This window comes from Prionailurus viverrinus, chromosome B4 (genome assembly GCF_022837055.1).
Source record: "Prionailurus viverrinus isolate Anna chromosome B4, UM_Priviv_1.0, whole genome shotgun sequence".
NCBI lineage: Eukaryota > Metazoa > Chordata > Mammalia > Carnivora > Felidae > Prionailurus > Prionailurus viverrinus.
Window position 1 is genome coordinate 101,384,434 of NC_062567.1, and position 19,269 is coordinate 101,403,702.

Below are 19,269 nucleotides of genomic sequence, written 5' to 3' on the forward strand. Positions count from 1 at the left end.
TCTATATGATAAAATTTCTCTCTGGTTCTCTCTTTGATAATTACTCCTTTGTTTTGATGGCCTAGAATTTACAGCTTATTTGGTCCACATCAAAGGTTATTGTGCAGAGTGGAAAAAATCATACAATTTTTAAATATTCTTGTTTCCTTTCTCTATTTTTCTTTCCTCTGGATAAATGTTAGCTACACATGTTTATTATCAATGTTTCCACATGTATTTTGAACAGATATATCTTCAAATTGTGCACCTCAAATTTTATTAATTTACCTCTACAGAATGGATAAAGACCACTTTTTTTTAATAAGTGGGGAGCTTACAGGTAAATTCAGAGTAGAATTTAAATAAAGAGTTGTGCTCTTTTAGGAAAGAGCCCAAATGTCCATTGATGGATGAATGGATAAAGAAGATGTGATATATATATACAATGGAGTATTACTCAGCATTCAAAAAGAATGAAATCTTGCCATTTGCGACTATGTGGATAGAACTAGAAGGTAAGATGCTAAGCAAAATTAGTCAGTCAGAGAAAGACAAATATCATACGATTTTGCTCATATGAGGACTTTAAGATACAAAACAGATGAACATAAGGGAAGAGAAGCAAAAATAGTATGAAAACAGGAAGGTGGACAAAACATAAAAGACTCTTAAATATAGAAAACAAACAGAGGGTTGCTGGAGGGGTTGTGGGAGGGGGGATGGGCTAAATGGGCAAGGGGCATTAAAAGGAATCTACTACTGAAATCATTGTTGCACCATATGCTAACTAACTTGGATATAAATTAAAAAAAATAAATTACATATAAAAAAGTTCTGCTCTTTTAGTTCTTAATAAATCTGTTTTGATTGCACGATAATTGAATCATTATTATTTTTTAATGTTATTTTTTAAAACCTATGTTCCATCTCCAAAAGAGAAATTTGAAGTGGGTTGAACCTTTCCTTTGCAAGCTTACCAATTATAATTTTTCTAACCTAAGCTGGCTAAGTTTATTTTTTGAGAAGTGAAGGAAAAGTATTACCTACAAAACCCAAGTCTCCTGGATTTAGATCTTGCACAAAATCTTGATCAAATTACCAAAAGTAAAACTGTGGCAGTTCAGTTAAACATTCACATCATTCTCTATTTTGAATTCATTTAAATTTATATTACAATAAATCACTTAAGTGTTATTTTCTAATTCTATTTGTGGAGAAAAAAGCCAACTTGAAGGTGAACACAACAAAAGAAAATTTGATCATCATTCAGTTATATACAACACAACCAAATCCTTAGGATATATTTATGTTTCAATGTAAAAGCATTTGCTTTGCCATATGTAATTGTTTTGACTTCCATATAAACTTAAGAATTTTGTTACCTACCTTAATTACAACATAATTTTAACAGCTTGGACTTTTTAATCACCAAAAATGCATTTATGGTGTTGAGGTTCAAATTTATTTTCCCTCTACAGAGTCTGAGAACAGTGCTGCTGCACACAGACGTTCCTTGTAGTGCTATCAAAACCAATGGACATTATATATTTACACGTCCGGTAGGTAATAAAGAGGTACAGAGATGCAAAGTTAGTCACTTTTCTATTATTCCTTGTCTAATCCCAAAAGCATAAATGCTCATGTTTAAGGACATTTTGGTTTTTTTTAATCTAAATTTTTACTTCAAATATTGATTGGGGTCTAAGGGTTATTTATAACAATATTGTTCATAGACAGAAATAAAGGTTTACTTTAGTTCCTGAAGCATCGAGTCCCAGGAAGACAAAGTATAAAGGGGGCATCCACATAACTGAGCCTCTTTCTACCTCGGCTATACTTGTTTATACAAGGTGCTCTTTTGTTTGTTTTTAATGGTTTTCCATTATAGAAAACTTATATGGAAAAAGCATGGTCTTGATAATGTTGAGGAGGAGAATTTTTGAGGAAAGAGGTAAGAAATATCTTTAAAAAATTTTTTATGTTTATTTATTTTTTGACAGAGGGAGAAAGACAGATGGTGAGCTGGGGAGGAGGGGAGAGAGAGGGAGACACAGAATCTGAGGTAGGCTCTAGGCTCTGAGCTGTCAGCACAGAGCCTGATGCGGGGCTCGAACCCACAAATGGTGAGATCATGACCTGAGCCAAAGTCAGATGCTTAACTGACTGAGCCACCCAGGTGCCCCGGGGGTAAGAAATATCTTAAAGTAAATGATCTTTTATCTAAAGTTAGTAGGTTAAGAATGGGCCTAGAATATCCATTGAATGTGCTCCAATTTGTAAAAAATAATGATCAGTTATGACACTGAATGAGCAAGGAATATTTGGCATTATCTGGCTGTGTTAAAATTGTATTTTTAAGGGCCTAATCCATTTAATCATTTTTAGTCTTAAGAAGCCCGGGATGGAGTTTGAGACGTTTGAGTTTTGGGGGTTCATTTGTTTTTTTGGGAGGGGAGGAGGAGACGTGGAGGGGGAAGTTTCCTTATAGCTCTCTAATATGGACCTGACAAGGGAGTTAAAAAGGCTGAGAATGACTGAAGAATTGAGTGCCTGTGTAACCAAAAGGTAAAAGTAGAATATAGAATCTAGGAGAAAGGACTTCCTGAACTTGGGTGGGACTCTGTATTGAAGCTCCATGATATGTGAACATTATAAATAGAAGAGACAGTGTACTCTTCTCAAACCCATGCCACCCCTACTTTTAGATACTTTGAAGACCTTTTGTCACAGATGTAAATTCAGGAGCTAATGATTATGTTACCAGCTTAGGAGGGTCAGAACATCCCTTCGGTTTTTGAAATCCACCCAATGGCTCTCAACTGAATTTAAAACAAAATCTGAGCCTCTTTCCATAGTCTTCCTTCTTGATCTAGCTCCTCCTGTCTCTCATACTGCACCTCTCTATCTTTTGACATGCTCCAACTATACTTGTTAACTTTCTGACTCCCATACTTGCCAGACTTGTTCCAACAATGGAAACCTTGCACTTGTTAGTCTCTGTCTCTCTAAAGTTCTCGTTCCCCAGATATTCATCATGGCAGTTCTTTCCTATAATTCAGGACTTAGTTTAAATATCACCTCCTAAGGGAAGTCACTCATGCACCCTTTACTTTGTTTTATTTTCACCACAGTTCACATCCTTATCTGTAATATTTATTTATTGTATTATAATGTGCTAGATTAGTATTTCCGATATTTGCCCACTAGAAACTAAATATCAAGAGATATAGCTAAAAGTGTCTTTATTTTTGACCTCTATTATCCATATATATGCCTGACATATAGTTGACATTGAATTGCTCTTTGCCAAAAGGCTACCTGAATGAATGAATATACATTGAAATAGCCATATTTCTAAGAGCATCGGAGGAGATTAGGACCATGTGAAGGTCTAGGAAGCCATTCAGTATCTCGAAGATTTAGTGGAAATCAGTCAAGGCATGATCATGACTGGCAGGCTGAATCTTTCATAAATAGAAATACACAAAAACAGACAATTCTGGGATCAAACACCAGAAGTAAAGCCCCAAGCCCTAGGAGGCTACTAAATGATTCCTAAATAGTACAGGTGCTTCTGTTAATAAGCTACTCCTTAAGTTAATGCATTTACATACTGCATTAACTCTTTTAGCATAGTAAACTTCAGTTTTCATAGCTTCAGATTACTGTTGTTCATAACTTAGCCCATTTCTCTTTGAGGATAGTAACCTTTTATCCTATCATTGTAGATCCAGTTTAATAAATTGTAGTGGCTGCAACATAAGATGCATGTATTAACTCTTGGAGTTCAACATTTAAACATCATTAAATATACTGAGGCACGATTATTCTTTCTTGGTTTGTACTGGATCCTAAGCTCTTTAACATGAACATTTTCCAAAAGATAAGTGTATTAATCAGGTAGTGTCCCCTAAAATTTGCAAACATGATCTATGAAAACACAACTTTCGGTTATCCTTTGGTCAAAGATACGAGATGTTTATTGTAAAAACATATGAAATGTGAAGGTGAATTTTCACTTGAATAAGACATGAATGCAACAAAGCAGAATCTGGGTTGAAAGAGAGCACACCAGTTCTCAAACTCTTACGTTCTGCAGTTCTCTCTCAAGTGCCACCATCCTTGTAAACACATGTCCACCAACACAGACAACATCTCACTAAGTGGCTCATTCATTCAACAAACTTGTATTAAGAAGTATTTGCTGTGTGCAGGGACTGTGTAAGGTATGGGGACACAGAGATTAAACTAAGATTATACAACATGTTCCTGCTGGGACTCTTAGTCTTCTAAGGGAGAATAGCTGGCAAAGGTAGTTACAGCAGTGTAATAAGTACTGTAAGTACTATAACAAAGATGTAAACAAGGCAGAGAAAAGCAAGGGCTCATCTGCTTAATGTGATCAGGGAATGCATCCAGGAGATGAAGGTATTTGTACTAAATCCTAAAGAGGGAGTTTGAAGGGTTGCCAAAGTGAAGAAGGCACTGCAGCCAGAAGGAAGATTTGTGGAGATCAGAAGAAATAGCATTTTACAGGGAACTGCCAGAAGCCAGGTATGGAGAGGCCCAGGTGTGTACATATGGGGAAAGGTAATGTACACCAAGCGTAGAAGAGCTATTTGGCAACACTGTTGACAGTTTAAAGAGTGGATACAATTCCTTCTTGTTCAAGACTTTAAAATCCTTGTTCTTTGCCCATGCTAATAACAATCACCAGTCATTATAACAAACCAAAGGTATCCAGTCTGCAAATGGTCCCCAATCATCTATAGACTCCTGCTATGCACACCCTCGTGTAGTCTCCTCCCACTTTGCACTAGAGTTTGTGTGATCAGTGGCATGAAAGCAGTGACAAATTGCCTTTCTGAGATTGGATCATGAAAGACTGTGGAGTCTGTCTTGGTTTCTTTCTGTCTGTCTCTGCCTCTCTCTCTCTCTCTGTCTCTCTGTCTCTCTCTCTCTCTCTCTCTCTCTCTCTCTCTCACACACACACACACACACACACACACACACACACACCCTTAAATCACTCATCTCGGGAAAGGCAGCTGCCATGCCCTCTAAACAGCTCAGTGAGCTGTAGCAGTTTTCTGCGAACAGCCACATGAGTGAACACAGTCCAGATTCTCCTGCCCTTTCAGATGACCATACTTCTTTAAAGAAACTTTTTTAAAAAATTTTTTTTCAACGTTTATTTATTTTTGAGACAGAGAGAGACAGAGCATGAACGGGGGAGGGGCAGAGAAAGAGGGAGACACAGAATCGGAAACAGGCTCCAGGCTCCGAGCCATCAGCCCAGAGCCTGACGCGGGGCTCGAACTCACGGACCGCGAGATCGTGACCTGGCTGAAGTCGGACGCTTAACCGACTGCGCCACCCAGGTGCCCCTAAAAAAACTTTTTTAACGTTTATTTATTTTTGAGACAGAGAGCAACGGAGCATGAACGGGGGAGGGTCAGAGAGAGAGGGAGACGCAGAATCTGACACAGGCTCCAGGCTCTGAGCTGCCAGCACAGAGCCTGACGCGGGGCTCAAACTCACGGACCTGGAGATCATGACCTGAGCTGAAGTTGGACACTTCACCGACTGAGCCACCCAGGTGCCCCTCAGATGACTATACTTCTGACCAACAACCAGACCATAACCTTAATATAACCAGAACTACCTAGTTAAGCCATTCCAATTCCTGATCCATAAATCTCATATAAACATTTGCTGTTTCAAGCTGCCAAATTGGGACAATTTATTAGTTAGCAATAGATAAGAATGCACTACTCACCTCCAAATGCCCTCCGGGAACAGTGTAAATAACAAATGAAAACCACAGATCTATGTGGAGGGCTTTAGACTTTTCACATTTAAGGTAAGGGAGTGATACAATTAAATTATGTTTTAGAATGACTATTTTTGCTTTGAACACAGAGTTTTCTGTTTGCTTCTCGGGTCCTTCACTATTGCCTTTTCACCTAGCTCAAAAGGAGTAACAAACTTTAATGGAATTTGTTGACTTGTTTTCCTCCTGACTAGACTGGGAGCTACCTGAGAACACAAATGAATTATTGGTCATTATAAATCATTCTTTGTATTCCCGGAATCCTTCTGACCATGGTGAGAGGCAATCAGTAAATACTTGCTGATACATTGAGTGATAGTAGGTAAATGAATCTGAAGACAGGAAATTGGCTAGCAGGCTATTACATTAGCTCATTGGAAAAGTTTTGAAGAAAGAGATTTTAGGGGCACCTGGGTGGCTCAGTTGGTTAAGTGTCCTACTCTTAGTTTCAGGTCAGGTCATGATATAACAGCTCACAAGATCGAGCCCTGTATTGGGCTCTGCACTGACAGCATGGAGTCTGCTTAGGATTCTCTCTCTCTCTCTCTCTCTCTCTCTCTCTCTCTCTGCCTCTACCCTGCTCATGCTTTCTCTCCCTCTTTCAAAATAAATAAACATTAAAGAGAAAAGAAATAAACTTTAGAGATGTTAAAGAAGAAGGAAACAGAAATTAGTCATTTTACACACACAAGGATTTATAGTTAATTTTGCAGGTGTCATGAATTATCAAAAAGTCTAATTCTTTGTACTGCCTCCTGGTCTTGTCATAGCTTTTAAGCAGAAATACCAGGAAGACTGCTCTATTCTATTATGCTAGAATGCCTGGCATAGCCCAATAATATTAGCTGAAGTTTGTAGTTATAAAAACAACAATTGAAAAAAAAAGGACAAATAATAAAATTTAAAAAGCCAATAACAGTTTTCTTGCTCTTTCAAATTGATGAGTTGGTTTATACTGAGCTGATACAAATATCAATAGGAATGAACAATAAAATGTTATAAAAATATAAACCCTATATCCACATAGAGTTATAAGTATATAGGCATAAAGAAATGAATTTTATATTTACATCAATGTATAGGAGTATCTGAATTAAAATTCCAAGTGTAAGCAAACAACAAAGACATGTTAATTGAGATAATTTTTTCAGAGAGACAGAGAGAAAGCATGCACAAGCGGGGGAGAGGGACAGAAGGGGGAGAGAGAGAAAGAGAGAGGGAGGGAAAGAGAGAATCTTAAGCAGGCTCCACGCTTAGTACAGAGCCTAACATGGGGCTCAATGTGCGGCTCTGATCCCACGACCCTGGGATCATGACCTAAGCCAAAATCAAGAGTTGTATGCTCAACTGCCTGAGCCACCCAGGCGTCCCAATCAAAACACTTTTTATACACAAACATCTCCACTGAAAATTCTGAATACATTCTGGATCTTTTAATAAAATTTACAAAAATCATTTTTTAAACATTTTTTAAAACGTTTATTCATTTTTGAAAGACAGAGAGTGGAAGGGGCAGAGAGAGAAGGAGACACAGAATCTGAAGCAGGCTCCAGGCTCTGAGCTGTCAGCCCAGAGCCCGATGTGGGACTTGAACTCACGAACTGAGCTGAAGTTGGGACACTTAACTGACTGAGCCATCCAGGTGCCTCACAAAAATCTCTTTTAAAACAAATATCCTAAGCAAGCCTTAAACATTTACTTGTTCAACACTAAATACAGATAGAAAGTTGTATCAACAAATAAAGCATAAAGGTACCACAAGATTCATCTAAGCATTCCATCATTCAGCATGATGGCTGAAAAAGGGTGCCCATATACCTCACATGTACTTTATACTTTTTAGTTTTTTTACCTACACTGCTTCCAATAAATAAAGGAGACATCTGACTTCATGATCTATCTAAAGTAAGTCATTTATGTGTCCTTATATTTTTGTCTTCAATTAAAAAAATTTTTTTTACATTTATTTATTTTTGAGAAACAGAGTGAGACAAAGCGAGAGCGGGGGAGGGGCAGAGAGAGGAGACACAGAATCTGAAGCAGGCTCCAGGCTTTGAGTAAGTGGTCAGCACAGAGCCTGTTGCGGGGCTTGAACCCGTGAGCTGTGAGATGGTGACCTGAGCCGAAGTCGGAGGCTCAACCGACTGAGCCACCCTGGTACCCCTTTGTCTTCGATTTTAAAACAGCACTTCAGGGGCGCCTGGGTGGCGCAGTCGGTTAAGCGTCCGACTTCAGCCAGGTCACGATCTCGCGGTCCGTGAGTTCGAGCCCCGCGTCGGGCTCTGGGCTGATGGCTCAGAGCCTGGAGCCTGTTTCCAATTCTGTGTCTCCCTCTCTCTCTGCCCCTCGCCCGTTCATGCTCTGTCTCTCTCTGTCCCCAAAATAAATAAACGTTGAAAAAAAAAAAAAAAATTTTAAAACAGCACTTCAGTTGAGATACTTGCGTTTTTTTGGAAACCCCCAAATTACTGCTCACTTCCTGGTTATATAAGAATAGCTCTTGTTGTCATAAACTGGCTTTAAGTTTCTTTTGCTGGTTCAATTTCATATCCTCCCTCCACACGTTCACAGAAACATAAAAAATGGCAACCTAACGTAATGGTAGGTAATTACACTGTACGAAAAAAATATTAGTACAAAAATATTTCTTTTCCTTTCATCGTTTATTTGCTGACACTAAGATAATTTCTTATGTATTCAAAGTCTTATTACAAATATATGGGCACCATAGAGTGATTTTAGTTGTGGAATATGAAACAGAAACAGGGCAATTTCTTAGCAATGATCTGTACAGAAGAATTAAAATGATCTCACAAGGATTTTGGTGATCTGAATTAAATATTAATGATTTGTATTGGAATTTCCATCACAACTTCATTATCTGATAAAGCATTTTTAAAGTTTTTATTTAGATTCCAGTCAGTTAACATACAGTGTAATATTAGTTTCAGGTGTACAACATAGTGATTCAAAACTTCCATATATCACCTAGTGCTCATCACCACAGGTGCATTCCTTAATCCCCATCATCTATGTAACCCCCCATCCCCACCCCTCTGGTAACCATCAGTTTGTTCTCTATAGTTAAGAGGTTTTTTATTGGTTTGCCTCTTTCTCTTTTTCTTTTTGCTCTTTCATTTTGTTTCTTGAATTCCACACATGAGTGAGATGATATGGTATTTGTCTCTGACTGACTTATTTTACTCAGTATAATACTCTCTAGCTGCATTCATGTCATTGCAAAAGGCAAGATTTCATTCTTTTTTTAAATTTTTTTTAACGTTCATTTATTCTTGAGAGACAGAGCATGAGCGGGGATGGGAGAGAGAGAGAGAGAGAGAGAGAGAGAGAGAGAGAGAGAGAGAGAAAGACACAGAATCTGAAGCAGGCTCCAGGCTCTGAGCTGTCAGCCCAGAGCCCGAAGTGGGGCTCGAACCACAAACTGTGAGATCATGACCTGAGCCGAAGTCGGACGCTCAGCTGACTAAGCCACTCAGGTGCCCCGAGATTTCATTCTTTTTTATGACTAATATTCCTTTATATCTCTATACCACTTCTTTATCCATTTATCAATTGGTGGATGCTTGGGCTATTTCCATAATTTGGCTACTGTTGATAATGCTGCTATAAAAATCAGGGTGCACATACCCCTTCAAATCTGTATTTTTGTATCCTTTGGGTAAATACCTGGTAGTGTAATTGTTGGGTTGTAGGGTAGTTTTACTTTTAACTTTTTGAGGAACCTCCATACTGCTTTCGACAGTGGCTACACCAATTTGCATTCCCAGCAACAGTGCAAGAGGGTTCTCCTTTTTCCACATCCTTGCCAACAGCTATTGTTTCTTGTGTTAGTGATTTTAGCCATTCTGACAGGTGTGAAGTGGAATCTCATGGTAGTTTTGATTTGCACCTCCCTGATAATCAGTGATGTTGAGCATCTTATCATGTGTCTGTTGGCTATCTGGATGTCTTCTTTGGAAAAATGTCTGTTCATGTCTTCTGCCCATTTTTAAATTGGATTATTCATTTTTGGGCATTGAGTTGTATCAGTTCTTTATATATTTTGGTCATTAACCCTTTATCAGATTTGTCATTTGCAAATATCTTCTCCCATTATGTAGATTGTCTTTTAGTTTTGTTAATTGTTTCCTTTGCTGGGCAGAAATTTTTATTCTGATGTAGTCTCAATAATTTATTTTTGCTTTTGTTTTCCTTGCTTCAGGATATATATCTAGAGAAAAGTTGCTATGGCCAATGACAAAGACGTTACTTTCTGTATTCTTTTCTAGAATTTTTATGGTTTTAGGTCTCACATTTAAATCTTTAATCCATTTTGGGGGCGCCTGGGTGGCTCAGTCGGTTAAGCCTCCGACTTCAGCTCAGGTCACGATCTCACGGTCCGTAAGTTCGAGCCCCACGTCGGGCTCTGGGCTGATGGCTCAGAGCCTGGAGCCTGCTTCCGATTCTGTGTCTCCCTCTCTCTCTGCCCCTCCCCCGTTCATGCTCTGTCTCTCTCTGTCTCAAAAATAAACGTTAAAAAAAATTTAAATCTTTAATCCATTTCGAATTTATTTTTCATTTTGGTGTAAAAAAAGTGGTCCAGTTTCATCCAGTGGTCCAGTTTCATTGCACGTTGCTGTACAGTTTTCTCAAAACCATTTGTTGAAGAGACTGTCTTTTATCCATTGGTGAGGATGCAGAGAAAGGGGAACCCTCTTACTTTATTGGTGGGAAAGAAAACTGGTGCAGCCACTGTGGAAAACAGTATGGAGATTCCTCAAAAAGTTAAAAATAGAACTAACCAACAACCCAGAAATTGCACTACTAGGTATTTATTCAAAGGATACAAAAATAATGATTTGAAGGGGCATATGTACCCCGATGTTTAGAATAGCATTATCAACAATAGCCAAACTATGGAAAGAGACCAAATGTTCACCTACTGATGAATGGATAATGAAGATATGGGTTATGTGTGTGTATGTATGTGTATATGTATATAAATATATACATATATACATATATATACACACACATTTATATGTATATAAATATATATGTATATAAATATATATACATATACACATACATACACACACACACATACACACATACACATACATACACACACACATGCAATGGAATATTACTTAGTCATAAAAAAGAAATAAAATCTTGCATTTGTAACAACAAATGGATGGAGCTAGAGTGTATTATTCTAAGTGAAACAAGTCAGTCAAAGACAAATACCATATAATTTCGCTCATATGTCTAATTTAAGAAAGAAAACAGATGAACATATGGCAAGGGGAAAAAAGAAAGAGGGAAGCAAACCATAAGAGACTCTTAACTATAGAGAACAAACTGAGAGTTGGGAGAGGGAGGTGGTTGGGTGATGGGCTAAATGGGTTATTGGTATTAAGGAGGGCATTTGTTATGATGAGCACTGGGTATTGTATGTAAGAATCATTACATTCTACTCCTGAAACCAAAAAAAAAAAGAGTTAAGAATAAATAAAACTCAGAATACATAAGGAATTGATACAACTCAATACCCTTCAAGTGGTCCAATATAAAAATGGGTAAAAGACATGAACAGACATTTCTCCAAAGAAGACATCCAGATGGCCAACAGACACATGAAACAACCCAACATCATTCATCATCAGGGAAATGAAACCAAAACCACAATGACATATCACCTCATACCTTTCAGAATGGTTAAAATAAAAAACACAAAACAATAAGTATTGGGGAGGATATGGAGAAAAAGGAATCCTCATGGACTGTTGGTGGGAATACAAATGGATGCAGGCATTGTGGAAAACAGTATGGAGTTTCCTCAAAAAATTAAAAATAGAACTACCCTAAAATCTAGTAATCACACTACTGGGTATTTACCTTAAGAATACAAAAACACTAATTTGAAGGGATAAATGCACTCCTACGTTTATTGCAGCATTATTTATAATATCCAAACAATGGAAGCAGCTCAAGGGTCCAGCGATAGATAAATGGGTAAAGAAAATGTGGTATATATACACAATGGCATGTTATTCAGTCATCAAAAAGAATGAAATCTTGCCATTTGCAGCAACATGAATAGAGATAGAGAGTATAATGCTGAGCAAAATATGTTACTCAGAGAAAAACAAATACCATTACCATATGATCTCACTGATATATGGAATTTAAGAAACAAAATAAATGAGCAAGGGAAAAAAAGAGAGAGAGAAATCAAGAAACACACTTTTAACTATAGAGAACAAACTGATAGTTACCAGAGGGGAGGTGGGGAGAGGATGAGGGAAATAGGGGATGGGGATTAAAGAGTACACTTATCATAATGATAAATAAATGAAAAATATATACACAATTTATTGACACACAAGAAAATAAATATTTTGTATTAAAAAGCTGGAGGTTTAGAGGTATAACCATTGCAAAGGTTGTGATTAACCTGTCCCCAAATTAGTTAAATATACAGTTTTATTTTTTGAAGCAGTACAGAATGTATATGCATGTTTGTTTGTTTGCTTGTTTATATTTTAGAGACAGCAAGAGAGAGTGGGACAGAGGAGGGGAAGGAGAGAGAGAAACGTTCATACGCAGGCTCCATGCTCAGCACAGAGCCTGCATGATGCAGGGCTCAATCTTGGGACCCTGGGATCATGACCTGAGTTGAAATCAAGAGTCTGATGCTCATTTGACTGAACCACGCAGATATCCCCATGCTTTTTTTTAAATTTAAGTTTAAGTTTTTAGTTATTATTTTTTTAATATTTATATTTGAGAGGGAGAGAAAGACAGAGACAGAGTGCAAGTGGGGGAGGGGCAGAGAGAGGGAGACACAGAATCCGAGGCAGGCTCCAGGCTCTGAGCTGGCAGCACAGAGCCCAACATGGGACTTGAACGCACAAACATGTGAGATCATGACCTGAGCAGAAGTTGGATGCTTAATTGACTGCCCCCATGCACATTTAAATTAAAATAAGTTCTTTCATAATTTTCTGATTGTAAATTTTTAGGTATGCTGATGAAGCTGGAGGCTTTTGTGGTTGACCTTTAAGGTTGGTTGGTTGTTTATAGGCTTGACTGCTGTCCTAAATTGGCTTGTTTTGCTACTGACCTGATGCTAATCAATGTACACATATTTAAATCTTGCAACAATCCTGTTAAATAAGGGTTGTGAGCCTCAGAATACAGATACTGATATTACAGTGTAAGAGAGTAAATAATTTTCCAAATTTCACCAGCACTAGGATCCAAAATGAGACTCAGTAGTTAATGATCTTAAGCTTAGTGGCCAGTCAACAGGCTTTGAGTGGCTTAATTTAAAGGCCAGTGTGTACCCTCTGACTCTGGTCTGCATTTGGCATTATTTTGCACTTCCAATATTGAGCTCCAATAAAAATTTCTAGTCTCATTGCTCACTCGTGTTCTACTTATACACTATTATCTTTGCCTTTGCTGGACTGTGTCTTCACTCATGCTCTTCCTGTGGCCTGAACTGGAACTTACATTAACAATCTATTTTTTTTTTCAAGAACTTTTCTTTCTTTCTTTCTCTTTCTTCTCTTCTTTCTTTCTTTCTTTCTTTCTTTCTTTCTTCCTTCTTTCCTTTCTTCCTTTCTCTCTCTCTCTTTCCTCTTTCCCTCCCTTCTTTCTTTTCTTTATTTTTCTCTCTTTCTCTTTCTTTCTTTCTCTTTCTTTCTTTCTTTCTTTCCTCCTTCCTTCTTTTCTTCCTTCCTTTCTCTTTCTCTCTTTCCTCTCTCCCTTTTTTCTTTCTTTATTTCTTTGTTTCTTTCTTTCTCTCTCTCTCAGAGAGCATGTGCATTTGTGTGGGGGAGGGGTAGAGGAAGAGGGAGAGAGAGGATCTTATGCAGGCTCCATGCTCAGCTCTAAGTTCGACATGGGGCTTGATCTCATGACTGTGAGGTCATGACCTGATCTGACATCAAGAGTTGGATGGCTCAACCAACTAAGCCATCCAAGGGACCCAGTAATCTATTTTGTACAATTACTTAAAATAAGACCATGTATTGCCAGGTCCAGAGAAAATGGTTTCACCCAGCAATGCGATAGTCTTTGTCTCACACAATGTTTCAATTAATGCTTCTGTTTTTAAGCCCTAAACCTTCATTCTGAACCTTCAGAGGAAATCAGGGCCTTGAAATCCTGAGACATTCCAAGTTTCTGAAGAGAAAATCCCTTTCTCCAACAAAAGCAGTTAAATTCAAGACCCTCTTCACCCTTAAGTGACCCTGTAATTCTCATTTGGTTTATTTTCTCCTATTCTTTGCCCTTGTAGGTTTTTACCACCACTACTACTGCCCCTCTTAGATTCTCTTTCAGTGGGGTTTGTAGGAGAGGAATGGATGTGGATACTCAATTTGTCATATTTTATTGGAGGTCTAAAATCTTCCCCTTCCTTCCTTCCTTCCTTCCTTCCTTCCTTCCTTCCCTCCTTGTCGCCTTCTGTTTCTGTCTCTGTCTCTTCCTAAATAGGAAGATTATCAGCTTAGTGCAAAAATTATAGATTTCAGGGTCAGATTCCCTACCTTATTCCAGTCATGACACACAGAGAAAATGATACTATTTGTAGAGTATTCTGGGGTAAGGAACAGAAGTGGAGCAAACCGACTCTGAGAGAGCCCTCCACTTTGAGGCCATGGTGATCAGTGTCAAGGGCATTCAAGCCCTGAAATGTGCAGGGGCTGCCAAACTCTGAGCATCAACAAGGTCTGAATCCTATTTTGCTTGCCCTCAAGCAAGTTAATTTATTTCTAATCTCCATTTGTAAACATGGGGATAATAGTTCCAACTTCTTAGCACTTCTTTGAGAATCATAGGCACTAACATATTTGAAAGGGAGCACCACATGTATACATAGTAGGTGCCAATAATGTCTGCTTCCCTCCTTCAAATCTCCCCCAACAAACCATATCTTGCAGGGTAGGTGCTCACACATTTCTTAAGCAAATAAGGGAACTGGACATCATTGTAATACAATAGGGGATAATTTGGAGTTAAGGGATCTTGTATACTAGGGAGCAGCATTAAGCAACTGGGCAGAGGAAAGGTGGAGACTAGGAAGTGAAATGACTTTATCTCTGAGTTCAAGTGGTAGTGAGTGACTCTTGGCATTGGAAATCATTTAATGCGAAACCTTTGTAAGGAATAAAGTAGGCTGCAGGTGTCAGGGAAAAGTCTAGTGCCTTGTTTCTCAGTTGAAAGGAATAACTGAAGTGGTTATTTAACTTTTCTAAGTTGTGCATTAGATTTATCTCTGTTCTGTGTAGCCTTATCTCCGCATTATTCTGTTGCTACAGAGTAAACTGGCAACAGCTTCTCAAGTTTACTATCCTTCCCAGGGGCAGGGGACATTCCGCTATTTCTCACCTCTGATTTGGGGATACACAATTTTACAAATAAAATGGCAAATGGTAAGACAAACAAGATCGCATCTGAATTTCACTAGGGTGTAAAAAACAGCGAAAGCGCTTTTAGAATGTTAAACCCAGATAATAATTTATAGGGCCTTTGTGTTTTCCCCAGCTTCCTCTTTCTCCCTTTTGTTTGATTCACGTCTTTACCTAGCTCCTCCTTTTGGCTTTCTTGTTTTCTCATCAAAAAAAAAAAAAAAAAAAAAAAAAGAATAAATAAATAAATAAAAGGACACAGAAACTCGAAGGACTCAAATTGGAAGGGAAGGGATGCAACAAGTCGGTTCTGTTTTCAGCTCCTACACCTGTGGGGGAGTCGGGCAGCAGGTGAATCCGAGTTCAAGCGGCCTGTCAATCACTCTCACGAAGCACTACTCAATTCTTTGCAACCTTTCTCCACTCCTCCTACCCTCTCAGCTGTGATGAAATCCTGGAGCAGTCCTTGCCCTGGAGCCGCTTATGCTTTTAATATCCCGGGGCTGGGCCGAGTTTAAAAAATAAACGAACACTGCAAAGTGTGCAGGGGCCTTGCCGCGAAGCCCACGACGGTGGGTTTCCGCCGCAGGCCAGAGGCGGTGCGCTTCCACCAGCTCGCAGTCCAAAGAGGAAGCCCGAGAAGCTGCGCACGACTTGTTTGTTTGAAAACAGTTGGGCGCGTCGGCCTCTTCCGAGGGCCGCTGGAGGGTCTGCAGCGTTTCCCGGGGGAGCCGCGGGGTCGGGAATGCACCGAGCGGCTGGATTCCTCACTCTGTGGCCCCCCACCCCTCACCCCCGAGCCCCAACACTCCAGCCTGTTGCTTAGTCCCCACCCCCTCCGCTCCAGGTCGGCTTTTCCCGGCAACTCCAGTGTGACTTCCAAACTCCTGGGCCCCGGGCTCACCTCGGGATCTGCCTCCGCCTCCCGCCTGCTCCCCGAGGGCCTCAGGAAGTCGCCAGAGCCCCAATCTTCGCCCGAGAGGTGCGCTCCGGACCGCGGGCAGCGCTGCCGGCGGGGGGCCAGCCCGCGGCGATGAAGCCGTCCTGGCTGCAGTGTCGCAAAGTCACCGGCGCCGGGGGACTCGGGGGGCCCCTGCCCGGGTCCTCGCCGGCCCGGGGCGCGGGCACTGCCCGCAGGGCTTACTTGGCCCCCGGCCCGCGGGGCGCGCTCGGGGGTCGGGGCTGCCGAGCGCTGTCGTCGGCCGGCGGTGGCGGCGAGTACAAGACCCACTTCGCGGCCTCTGTGGCCGACCCTGAGAGGTTCTGGGGCAAAGCCGCCGAGCAGATCAGCTGGTACAAGCCCTGGACCAAAACGCTGGAGAACAGATACCCGCCTTCCACCAGTTGGTGAGTGCCTCCTTCGCCTAGCCAGAGCTCTCACGACTTTTGGGCGACAGGGCTTATCGTCCCTTTCTCTGGGAATCCGGCCTTGTGTCAGGACGGGAAATCAAGAGCGGAGACGTGTTCAGATCTTTTCATTCGAATCTCATTTAGTTCCAGAGTCAACTCTCCTCCCTTCTCTTGAGGAATTCGCTTACCCATTATGAGCCGAGCTTCCTATAGACCAGAGATTTACCAATATGGCAGGACTCCACTTGGCATTGGAGATGTTCCACGGTCAAAAACAAGGGTATGTCTCTACGGACAGCACTGTCTAGTGTAGGAGACAACCACGGAAACAAATAGGGAAGTACTGTCAAGTGCCCTATACTGCAGGGAGGGAGATTTGAGGAAAGACTTCAATAAAATCACACCTAAGTAGGGTCTGGAAGTATGGTTATATCTTCTCAAGGTCGGCAAAGATCTAATTATTAAGACCAGGAGGTGGCTGAAATTTGGCTGGTAACCGTGGTTGCAAATAATTGTGTTGACTGGAGAGGTGGGAGAGTGGGCTGGCTGATGAGTCAAGGGTTGGGAGGGGAAGGGATTTCTGTGTGTTGACCAGTAGATTGGGTTAGATCCATAGCCCTGTCGTGTATAGGGAGCTTTGATATGAGGTTCTCCAAAATTATGCACATATAGCCAGGAAGTGCTAGAAATACAATTGTATGAATACAATTTTTTTTTTGTCTGCAGTTGCAATTATAAGTAGTTATACACATCAGTTTTGCATTACAACAAAACAGATACATTGTAGAATAAATGCCAGACTTGCTGGAATAGTAAGGGTGAGGCACACAGCTATGAGAGCTCAGAGTTCTGGGTGTTCTTTAGGCTATGTGCCTAATCCTAAAAACGTGGTTGCTCTCATCTGCCAGCCATTAGGGAGAGTTGTTTCTTGTAAAAGTTTGAGAAACACTACAGTGGAGTTTCCCAAATTTCCAAATTCCCAGCAGTGAGTTGGGGGAATGACACAATCAGATTTGCATTTGACAAATGTCTCCTTGTTGAGAGCAGGGGAGATGGAATGGAGAAAGGCCAAGCCAATCAGAGTCTGTTCTATATTGTCACTATGCCTGGTTCTCTCTTCAGTGTTTGGAATATTTACGTTGTTTTCCTTTAGAATCTGAACATATGTTCTCTTCTAGTTCAGTTGTTTCAGTGGTGTTCGACTAACCCTTTTTAACAGGGCCAACAGTGATTCAAGCACTGTGTGTATGCCCATGAGTAATATAAGACCCCTGCTTTTTGGGAGTCATGGTGACTAACCGCATGGTCTGTGGAGCCAGAATACTGGGTTTGAGCTCTGGCTCTCCCAGTTACTGGCAGTGTGTTCACAGCCAAGTTATTTAATCTCTGCTTCCATTTCTTTATATATAAATGTGGAAATAGTATGAGGATTAAATGGGTAAAGATTTAAGACGGAAGACCATGTCTTGGATGAAATAGACCTTATAAATGTTGGAGGAAGAGTAGCTAGCTATCTTTGCACTCTTAAACCACAATTATTTCAGGAGCAGAAAACCCTCTTTGTGTTTCTCAGATCAAAACAGAAATTAAATAGCTTTCCTAAGAGTGTATTCTCAAAGGTCTGTGTCTGCATATCTGTCCTAAGTTGTGGTACTGAAATTATTTATGTGACCCTCCCCTCCCCTTAAAACCATGTGCAGAGAAGTTAATTTTTCCAAGTAAAAACCAATGGGGGCCAGATGTAAGGCAGTGACAGTGGCAATGAAAGGGAAAGGACAGATTGTTAGAGGCTTGGTTGGGGTTGGCAAGGGCCTAGGTGAGTGCAGAGAATGCAGAAATCAAAAGTTCATCAAGTAGACATTTTAGACCTGGAGGTTTTCTTTCTGTTTTTTTTTTTTTCTTCTTAATCTTTAATTCCTCGCCTAAATTTTCTAAAATTGTGTGCATAAAATGTTTTTAGTGAGAATTTTTGCCAAAAGGTCTTTGTATTTTTAAAACTTCAGTACATTGTAGATCACTGATTTTTGATAATACTGTAGCTGAACTCTTCATCTTTGAGCTCTTGGGATTGGAATCGCATGGCCAAACCTGTTTACAGCAGCCCAAAAGATCAAAGTGAAAAAAGATAAGTCTTTGACTTTGTATTTATTTCAGAAGAGTGATTCAATCTTACTAAAAATTTTGGTTGGCAGAGCAGATTTGGGCAGGGAAATCGAGGTGGAAGATCACATATCTAATCTTAAACTTCATCAATAAGACTTTTCAGTTTCAAGTAGAATCCATTACTGTGTTGGACACTTATTTGCAGACACTCCTCATTGGTTAACAGTTTTCTATAAAGCTAAATTCAAGGGCAGGATGAAATGTCTCTCTCTCTCTCTTTTTATCTTTATATCCCTAGGGTCTAGAGCAGAGCTGACATATGAGTTTAAAAAATTATAGTAAAGTAACAGAATGCATAGATTTGCTGATTTTTGCTACTATATGTCTTTGGGAGATAGTAAGAGGATATAGGCACAATTTGATGTGAAAGAGATTTGCTTATTTTCTTCGAAGCTGGGGTCTTGGAAATGTGGATGTGGGTAGCCAAATCTTTAAGAAAACTGAGGAGTTCATAGGGTGCTGTAGCTAACTTCTAGATGGAGCTGACATACAGGGAGTCAAGATCTCTGATGCCCTTTGGCT

General features: G+C 40.0%; 1 protein-coding gene across 1 annotated transcript in view; it reads left to right on the plus strand.

Moving 5' to 3' along the window:
* The first annotated feature begins 15,871 nt into the window (after positions 1–15,871).
* ACSS3 (acyl-CoA synthetase short chain family member 3) overlaps positions 15,872–19,269 on the plus strand; it is a 156,685-nt gene continuing 153,287 nt past the window's right edge. Inside the window, exon 1 of the mRNA XM_047868607.1 lies at positions 15,872–16,581. Within this exon, the coding sequence (XP_047724563.1) occupies positions 16,268–16,581 (314 nt within the window). The 5' untranslated portion in view covers positions 15,872–16,267. The remainder of the gene's footprint in view (positions 16,582–19,269) is intronic.